The sequence below is a fragment of the Mytilus edulis genome, chromosome 13 (genome assembly GCF_963676685.1).
Source record: "Mytilus edulis chromosome 13, xbMytEdul2.2, whole genome shotgun sequence".
Taxonomy (NCBI): Eukaryota; Metazoa; Mollusca; class Bivalvia; order Mytilida; family Mytilidae; genus Mytilus; species Mytilus edulis.
Genome location: NC_092356.1, coordinates 66,563,162 through 66,573,090, shown reverse-complemented (window position 1 = coordinate 66,573,090; position 9,929 = coordinate 66,563,162). Strand labels below are relative to the sequence as shown.

Sequence of the window (9,929 nt, the reverse complement as noted above, 5' to 3'; positions counted from 1 at the left end):
AATCCATGGACAAAAACAAAATCGGGATAACAAACTAAAAACTGAGGGAAACGAATTAAATATAAGAGGAGAAAAACGACACAACATTAAACGACACAGCATACCATATATTTCTTGCTAACTGTATTCTGTTCTTGATGTCACTACTTCCTCCTCACTCATTGTCAATGACTGCTCTAAGGTACGAGAACTTGTCTACATCGTCTACTTTCTCGTTGTGGGAAACTAAAATCCTGAGTAATTTTATTATACTAGATATAACCATTCAGGACCACAAATGTGGCAGCTATATATGGACCGAATACTTATAAACCAGTCTTTTTTGAGAACATAAAACACACAATATATTACCTTGATAATGCTTCAATTGTAGAAGCATGAGTAGTGCGTGTGTAGAATATTGTTCAAGATTACGACAAGTAAACATAACATAAAGTAGTGAAAATAACCAAAAATCAAAAGCAAACATGCACGAGGTAATGCACGAACTAGATGTATTCGATATATACCGCCATCAACACCCTTGTGATAAAAGGTAGCATTTATAATTTCATCAACTATAGGGATTAGTTATAGATCGAATTACGAGGGGGAAGAGAACATGGAAATTCAATAACAGTCTTTTGAGGGAAACTTAATTTATTGAGAAAGTAAAAGGAGACATCAAAACTGCCATTAAAGAACGCGCGTCTGATCCATGTATGAATATTGAGACAGATGATAATCAGTATAGTATACGCTATTAGCTATTTTTGGATATGATCAAGATGAAAGTCTGCAGCTCTGCAATCTCATTTTTGTCTTTCCAGAATAAATAAGAAAGAAATAAAAAAGAATAACTTGATAAGAGAATAACTTACCATCAGTATTTCAAGAAAGGGAAGGAATGGAACTAGAATTAAAAATATTGAGGGCATGTCAAATAAACTCATCATAGATACCAGGACTAAATTTTGTATATACGCCAAACGCGTGTTTCGTCTACCAAAGACTTATCAGTGACGCTCGAATCCAAAAAAAATTAAAAAGGCCAAATAAAGTACGAAGTTGAAGAGCATTGAGGACCAAAATTCCTAAAAGATTTACAAAATCCAACTTAGGTTATCTATGCCTGAAGTAGAAAAGCCTTAGTATTTCAAAAATTCTAAGTTTTGTAAACAGTTAACTTATAAATATAACCATATCAATGATAATTCATGTCAGCACAAAAAGTGCTGACTACTGGGCTGGTGATAGGGATAACAACAAGAGTGAAAGCAATATGGCAAGTAGAGGGGAAAAGGGAGATAATATTTGTGAAATATGAAAAGAAAACATTAAACAGAAAAAAATAACGTTTCCCAAACTTATTTTGGAGGACGAGACTGAGATAATAGGTCTCAGTATTAATAAAAATGAACAACACCAGTTTTATAAAAAATATATATATATTCTCGTTCTGACTATTATTATTTAGGAAGAGGTATGTTCTTGTGAGGAACCTTTAACAGTAAAGAATGTTTGTCTTCTCTCAAACATATGAAGAACTCTAAATCACCTAGTATAGATGGATTCCCTGATGAATTTTACAAATCTTTTTGAAATGATATTGAGATACCACTAGTAAGATGATTAAATGATGCTTTATAATATAGAAAGATTTCTAACACGCGAAGACAGGGACTCATTACTAGTTTACCAAAGAACTGGTGGCCTATCACACTGTAATGTGTTGACTATAAAGTATGTGTTTTGTAGACTTGCATCTTTGTTTGTATTTTTTTTTTATACAAGACATTCTAGCCTTTCTTCTATATATTTTGTTATTTTTATTTCAGACCGTAGCAGATGCAGAAAAGTGTTCATGGGTTTATAAAGCAGCATGTGCAATAAAGTGTAATATGATTTCAAATGTAAACCACTTGTGGAGTTCGTATTGCTCAGTCTGTAGCTGTTTTTATGTTGTAATATGCTTATTGTAGCTCGTTGTTTTGTATGTTTTTTTTAATCATATTGCCAGTTCTTTTGTCTACCTTTGAATTTGATTGTCGCTTTTGTATCTTCTGTCTCTCTTTCATATCTGGCATAATCCATTTGTCGTTATAAAGTGACATCTAAATTAGCTTTTTGTATGTTAACTTCACGAATTTTGTCAGCAAAAGACTAAAATGCGATTTTAATTTTTTGAAATATTGAGAAAAATTATTATTTATTCATATAAAAAAAATCAAAATGCGAGTTTAAATTTTTGCAATTATCACCCAGTCGCATGTTTCGCAATCATTTCTGAATTTACAGTATATTAAAGTCCAAGTGTCGTTAGTGTACCATACATAACTATATCTCCCTTTGCGTGTATATCATTTATATAACCATACCAAATGTTTAAGCCTTTTTTGCTGTAAGCTACTCATTGATGATGGTGATTCCGTTTCAAGTATCGTTGTATTTGTACAATGTATTTTCCTTCTGCATTAAAGAGTTAAAAGATATCAAAGGATATCCAAAAATCAAAAATAAACTGACAATGCAAAGGCAAAAAAAGAAAAAAAATGAAAAGGGAATCAAAAGTATTCAAAACACAGCGTATGTCCTAAAAACTGGGAAACTCGAACTCTACCAAATACACGTGATGATCTTATTTGCTTGATTGATATGATTTGTTTTTGCTCATATAAGTACATACCCGGTTATTATTGAGGTGCTGGAATAATATAGTTTATTTTTTTTTGTCATTAAAGTACATATTCGGTGATATGTCTAATTCAGTCGGTCAAATTCAAGAAAGGAGGACGGGATAAGGTTTATTATAATTAGAACATAGTCATCGTCATCTGTGATACATATATTCTATAACAGAATCTGACAGTTAAAGATTAATTTCTTAATTACAGGTCAGTAGTGTTATGCGTTACATTCATTCCGATTCACACCTTCGATTTAGCAGTGTGAATGTCTTGTGAATCGATGATCTAAGATGTAACTTAAACATGCATCAGTATAACATCCATTATCACATGCACTGTATTAGTATATATATTTTAAGGGGCCAGCTAAAGGACACCTACGGGTGCAGGAATTTCTTGATACATTGAAGACCCATTGGTGGCCTTCGACTGCTGTTTGCTCTATGGACGGGTTGTTGTTGCTTTGACACATTCCTCATTTCCTTTCTCAATTTTATTTGTTGATGAAAACAGAATTACATTTATGTATAGGTTTCAATGTACATGACTCCTTTGCGATATTAAACCTGAAAATTAAGTAATCACTTCTATCTTGCCAACCGATGATCTAATGTCTAATGAAACCATGCAACTGTTGATTAAAACAGAATTATACAATATGTTATATTATCCCGTTGCAATACAAATCCGAAATTAAAATAGTTTTACGCCATCATGCAGGGAATTTTTTTATAGATTACAATTCCAACAAATACAACCAGATTGAATAATTACTTCATACATATAGAATAATTCATGGCAAAATCCGTATTGCATGACTGTATCACCACGAGAAACCAATATATCAGTCCCGGGGGTCGAAGGTTCCAAGGTCTGATATTGGTCAAGTGGTGATACAGAATGCGATATGGATTTTGCCATGTATTGTTCTGATTATCATATATTTTTATAGAATCAGATTCATGGGAAATCTCTTTTTTAAATCGTGCAAAATTATAAGCTAGAAAAAAAAACATTATGATTTTTCTGTATTTTTCAAGCTGACTTGGTTTTTTAATAGACTTCCTCATTTGCGTAATATCCACATCGTAGTGTCTCCTATAATCTTATTACATTCTCAATATACGTTAAAGATCATGTATTAAAATTCATCTTCTAACGATACTTACCTTAGGCTATTATTTCAACTGAAATTAATAGTAAATAAATATCATAAGATGTAGAAATATTTAGAGTTTTATTGTTTATTTGGCGATGATATTATGCATCATCATTATGACGAAGTAAACAGAAGTAAAATGTTTTTCTTGAAAAGTTTGCTATCCTAACTTAGGACAGGTGCAAATAAGTTGTTTTCATTAACTGATGGATTAAACACAAATGCATTTTTTTTTTACGATTTTTTAAAAGTTAGATATATATATAAATCGCTCTTAAAGTTACTGGGTAATGGTTTTTAGAAAATATCGATAAAATCATTTTAGTAGTTGAAATGATAGGACATTGTTTTGACGCAACTCATTTTTTTTCGTATGCCCGGAAATACAGCAACTTGACGTCAAAGGTCAAACGTTGACGTCATTCGAATTATGACATCACGCCAGGTATGCGATACAGGGTAAGCGATACGGCATTAGCTATGCGATACGGGAACAAAGAACCTTTAGATAGCAATACGACAGATGTTGAAACGGTAGACTATATGGAAACACATCAAAAATAGGAATCTGAATTAAACTTTAACGAGTCCATGATTTTATTCTTTCCTTTACACGAATTGATGCCTTCCGCAAGGGCAATGTTCTTGTCGGTATTTCTTCGTTGTTTGGTTCTTCCACATATTCATCAGATGGTGTTACTTCGTTTATTTCTTCTTGACAGGGTAATGCGGGATATAATGTACAATACCTTTACTAATATCGGGATCCTTAACCTTCTCAATAAATCCTCGGCATTCTTGGTCCTTGATTATCTGTCCATATACCTTAAGCATTTCGGGATCTTGACTTAATTTTCGAATAACGTTTTCAGTTATTCGTTTCGTAACGAAGAAGTTTGTAGGCAAGGGTTCGTGATCTAGTTTCCATGGCAACTTTGCTATGTACTTGTTTTCTCGGAATTCAATTGCTGACTTTTGATTTGTTTCCATATAGTCTACCGTTTCAACATCTGTCGTATTGCTATCTACTCCTAACGACTCTAATTCCCAAAATCTTTCTAAATTCAACTCCTCTGGTTTGTGCGATGTAAATATGTTGTACATACCTACATTACTCTGTTGACGATAAGACGTCGGAATTGGACCAGACAACAAATAACCAAGTTTTGACTTTACGGCGGTTGGACCATTTCCTCTTAATATTGTATCCTCTACGAACTCCCAATAGAAATCAGCTCCAATGAGCAAGGAGATTTCAAAAGAAGAGTTGTCTTCTGTAAACGGATGAGCTAAACGTAATCCTTTCAGGTACTTGAATTCTCGTATACCATTACCGATGTAATTGCTTAACGGGCTGGCGATGTTCGGTACTACTAGAACCTCAACTGGAATTTTCGTTCTATTTATAAACTCTACGTATACGCGTGCTCTTGACAAATGACGGACTTTGCTGTCGGTACTTCCAAATGCCGATAAATGTATGGTTTCTGTTCCTAGTATTTCTAAATCTATTTTCGACGCTAACTCCTCGGTAACAAAAGAGCGCTGTGCTCCTTCATCAAACAAAATGTGCGTATCAACATATCGATTTCCCCCAACTGGTGCAACGGCAGTTTTTAGAAGTACGTTCGAACGGGATTTTTCTTCAGACGAATGAAAACTTGCGGCGATCAATGTATTTTCGCTATCATCAACTACGGTATTAACTGGCATTTGCTGATCATTAGTACATGTATTTCCATGGCAAAGACTTGTGTGGTGCTTTTGGTGGCACTGGCGGCAGCGAAATTTCGATTTACAATCTACGGAACGGTGTGATCCTAAACAGTTAAAACATAACTTCTTTTCTTTGACGATTGATAGGCGTGTATCGTGATCTGTAACATTTGGGCATTTTGCAGGGTCATGTAAATTCTGGCAGAATATGCAAGGTTTTTATCTAACATTTTGTGTTTGTCTCTCACGGTTATCGAATGTAACTACTTTACTCGGTTCACATTTTCTATTAGCGCATGTCAAAAACGATGCGGTCATTGTGGTAGGCTGCATTGAATCCATAAACGACGACGAACGTTGTCCAGCTTCAATTATAGTGATTTCTTTCAAAATTCCACGTCCCAAATCAATCAATTCCCAATTATCGGAACCGTTTTCACGAGCTAAGTGTTGTCGTATTTCTGACGGAAGCTTGTTCAGTATTATCGGAATAAGTAATGCACCATACGATTCTCCGGAGCGGCCTAACGATTCAAGACCTCTTATATATGCCTCTAACTTGTCGTAATAAACACGTACACTGAGTAGGTTGTTTTGTGGTGCTCTAAGTTCTAGCAAAGCTTGCATATAAGCATTTGTAATCTTATGCGATTGTCCGAAACGCTCCTTTAAAAGTTTAATAGCTTCCATGTTATTTGAGTTTGTGAGCGGTAACCCGTCAATAGTTCTTGCAGCATCATTAACAAGCTGGGGATTTTAAATAACTAAATTTCTGTACGTCTGTGAGTGTTACATTGTAATGGACGGAAGATTCAAAAGAGTCCCAAAATGTTTGCCAAGTCAGAATTTCTCCGTTAAACATGGGTAGTGTAAGTTTCGGCAAATGGTGATTTTGGTTGCTAGGTTGCTGAACGGGATACATTTGTGTTGTGTACGGAACAGAACTGTGTTGATTAATGTTTTCAAAAGTGTGAAAAGGTAATGCGTGATCATGCGGTGGGATATCATTATCAGTACATAATTTGTTTGCGAATGTTTTCCGTAAATGTCGTATTTTGGTGTTCAAAAAGAATTTGTACTCATCTGCATTTAGAATTTCTTCCTCGATGTCCTTCTCCTTTAAAGAATTCATAATATCTTCGTCCAATGCACTAATAATTTTCTGTTTTTGAATTAATGTTTCTAAAAGTTCAGCACTTTCTTCATTGTCCAAGTTTGAATCATCTTCCGTTTTCCGTAAAAGTCTCTTTACTGCACTTTTGTGACCAGCTCTGACTGCTTTTAGCTTGCTGTCCATCTTATCCAATGGTTACGGCACCATAAATGTGTGGAATAAACTAAATAAGTCGTATATGTACTTTGCGTTGTGTTTACTTTGCGTATAATATTTACAATGGCGAAGCCCATACAAGGTGTAAGAAACGTCACAAACATGTGAACGTAAATACGGGAAACGTAACGTTATAACTTCGAACTATTCTCAACACCACATATTCAAAATTGCTGTATTTTGTACTAAATATAAGACAAATATGAATAAAATGAGATTGTATGTCACCTGTCGTTACATCAGCGTTAATGATCAATATTCGATACAATGAATTTCTAAGGGGTATAAATTAACTTTACGTGTGTACTTTTTTCTAAACGTCAACAATAGCTATAACCTCCGAGAACTGCCGATGGTCCTTTAGCCAAGGTTAGAATGGAATTTCCGTACGCATGTCATTTGTATAGTGTTATTTCTATTTTGTGTACTGTGCGTTTATATTGACTAAATGTGTACTTTATCAGGAGAATATATATGTCGTTATCTTTAAAGATCATGCTTACTATCAAATATCTTAGTTGTTCTAACTTGGTGTCTTTGATTATATTACATGTTTGTTTGGACTGTTTAATGTTATTGCCAAGTTGACCAATATTATCAGTTTGTCCTGCTTGCGTACGTTTCCAAAAAATTTTATTTTTGGAACATCTAAATCAGAAATATAATTGTCTACATGTGTTTCCATTGCAATTATGTTAGATATATTGCTTTTGCGTATCTTCAGGGCCGTAAATTGCCTTCCCTATAAGGGGAGGCAGTTGAGGTTCGTCCAGCAGAGCAAGGCGAACAACTTGATTTGTGGACCTCTTTATGCAGAAATGCAATGTACTTGCACAGAATTCACCTCTTGTTAAATTTATATAATATTTCAATAAATTAGCGCCTGGAATATATTGAAAATATTTATTATCCAAAGTTAGATAACGCGGTTATAGTAAGATTTTTTTATCCTTTGTCCTGCTTTATGACTCTTCAAAAGCTATTATTACTAAGTTTTAGGGCACCAATTTGCGTACTTGAAATGAAATGCCCCCCTGAAAATGAATATTTCTAGATCTTTTATGGTTTATCAGGTTTTTTGGCTGTCCAAATTGAGCTATTTTACTTCATTTCAGAGACACAACTTTCAAACCTTAAAATGAAAATGCATACTAAACAAAACTTAAATTATCAAATTCAAATTATTATAGCGTAACACATGTTTGTTTACACTTAAAGTTTTATTCGGTTAGGCTTTGTCAAATGCTAAAGGGATTTTTCTGTGCCTGGTCGAATCCCATCTCTTTAGCACTTATATACATTCAATATTGCAACATTGTGACTTCTATGTAGCTGTATGTGTTGCATAGAGAGACTACACAATCTGCTTTCCGTCATTGTTCACCTGTTCCATGTTTTAATGACATTGCGTTTGAATGCTTGCTCTATCGAATATTTTTACCCTACCTCCTTAATAGGTGTAAGAGTAACAACAAGTACTATTAAAATAAAGCATGATTTAAACCATTTGTTTGGGTTTTTTCAGTGTTTTTTTCTTCATTTTTTTCTCTTTTTGTCTCTGTTTGCAATTGGAGGCAGCTGCCTACCTGCCTCTATGTAATTTACGGCCCTGATCTTCTTATTAAATTTACCCTGGAGTTTTTGTTATATCAGTATTTATTGCAGGTTTTTTTTTAAATATCATTATAACAATATTCAGTCGTTTACATAGTTTTTTCCCCTTTTGATTGCGTTTATAATACTTTTTTCTGTTAACTTGTCCAAATTCTGTCCGATAGAGAACCTAAGATGTAATACGGTTACTATATAAGTGTTGTATGTTCAACCATGTTTGACTTTTGTGTTTTGCATTTTCGATTGACTTGTATTAAAATATCCCCACATTGTATAATATCGCTACATATAATTAATATAAGGACAAGACAAACAAACAACGCCATTTGACCTTATACAAAGCAGGTGTTTTTAGTTTAGTCTTTCACATTATACTTGCAGCTGTTTACAAACAAATGTAAACACGTTATCCGCCATGAACATATTCATTACATAATTTGTCAGTACATTGATTATATTTTGAATTTGAATTTGATGCCGATATCTCTCTGGTTGGTTTCTGTAATGAAATCAATATACGTTGAAAACATATTTCAACTGAAGGACACCTACGGGTGCGGGAATTCTCGCTACATTGAAGACCCATTGGTTGCCTGTTGTCTGCTCTATGGTCGGGTTGTTGTCGCTTTGACACATTCCCCATTTCCTTTCTCAATTTTATTCTATCTTGTTCTTACAAGACAGGACGTAGAAAATATTGTTTTAGTAATGGGCAATTGGTATGTTGAATACCAATTTACATAAAATTGAGAATAGAAATGGGCAATGTGTCACAGAGACAACAACCCGACCTTAGACAACAGCAGAAGGTCACCAACAGGTCTTCATGATCCTTATGTTTTATTTATCAAGAACATATAGGAATCACATATTTCTTACCATTTTAATAAATATAAAAATAATCATTCATTTTACGATATTAGATATATCAAAAAAGATTTGGGTAACTAAAATTAGAGTACAAGCTTTATCCTGTAAAACGCCTGGAGTTGGGAGAACTCATCTGCCAGAGTAAGATTGTAATAATTTAGCAGTTTAGTATTTTAGTCATCCTTTGGTTTGAAGTACTCGGCTTCCAGCATACTAGGCTAGTCCAGATTATAAAACTTCCATTTCTGTTTAGGTATATTCCAGCAGCGCCTTTATACGAAGTATCTCCCAATTAATGCGATATTTCAGGGGTTGTATTTATTATCTTGATTTCCTTGATAGGGGTTTCTGTTCACAAATGGGCTTTAAAACCAACAATTCCTAGTGGTGAATTAAAAATCGTCCCTTCGTTAGTTTTGCGTACAAGATAATGAGTTGATTATCGTCATTGTTATCGATATCTATTCTCAGATGATTACGGATATGTAGATAATATTCTACGTATACAATCCCGTCGCCTTATTCCGAATGTGACCTACTGAATAAGAATTATAACAGTGTTTGTACTGACATG

At 34.0% G+C, this 9,929-nt stretch overlaps 1 protein-coding gene across 1 annotated transcript; it reads right to left on the bottom strand.

Annotated features, from left to right (window-relative positions):
* Positions 1-4,530: 4,530 nt before the first annotated feature.
* LOC139500479 (uncharacterized) lies at positions 4,531-5,538 on the bottom strand. Its single transcript, XM_071289218.1, has one exon. It carries the CDS (start codon positions 5,536-5,538, stop codon positions 4,531-4,533), a length of 1,008 nt encoding a protein of 335 aa, XP_071145319.1.
* Between the last annotated feature and the right edge of the window lie 4,391 nt (positions 5,539-9,929).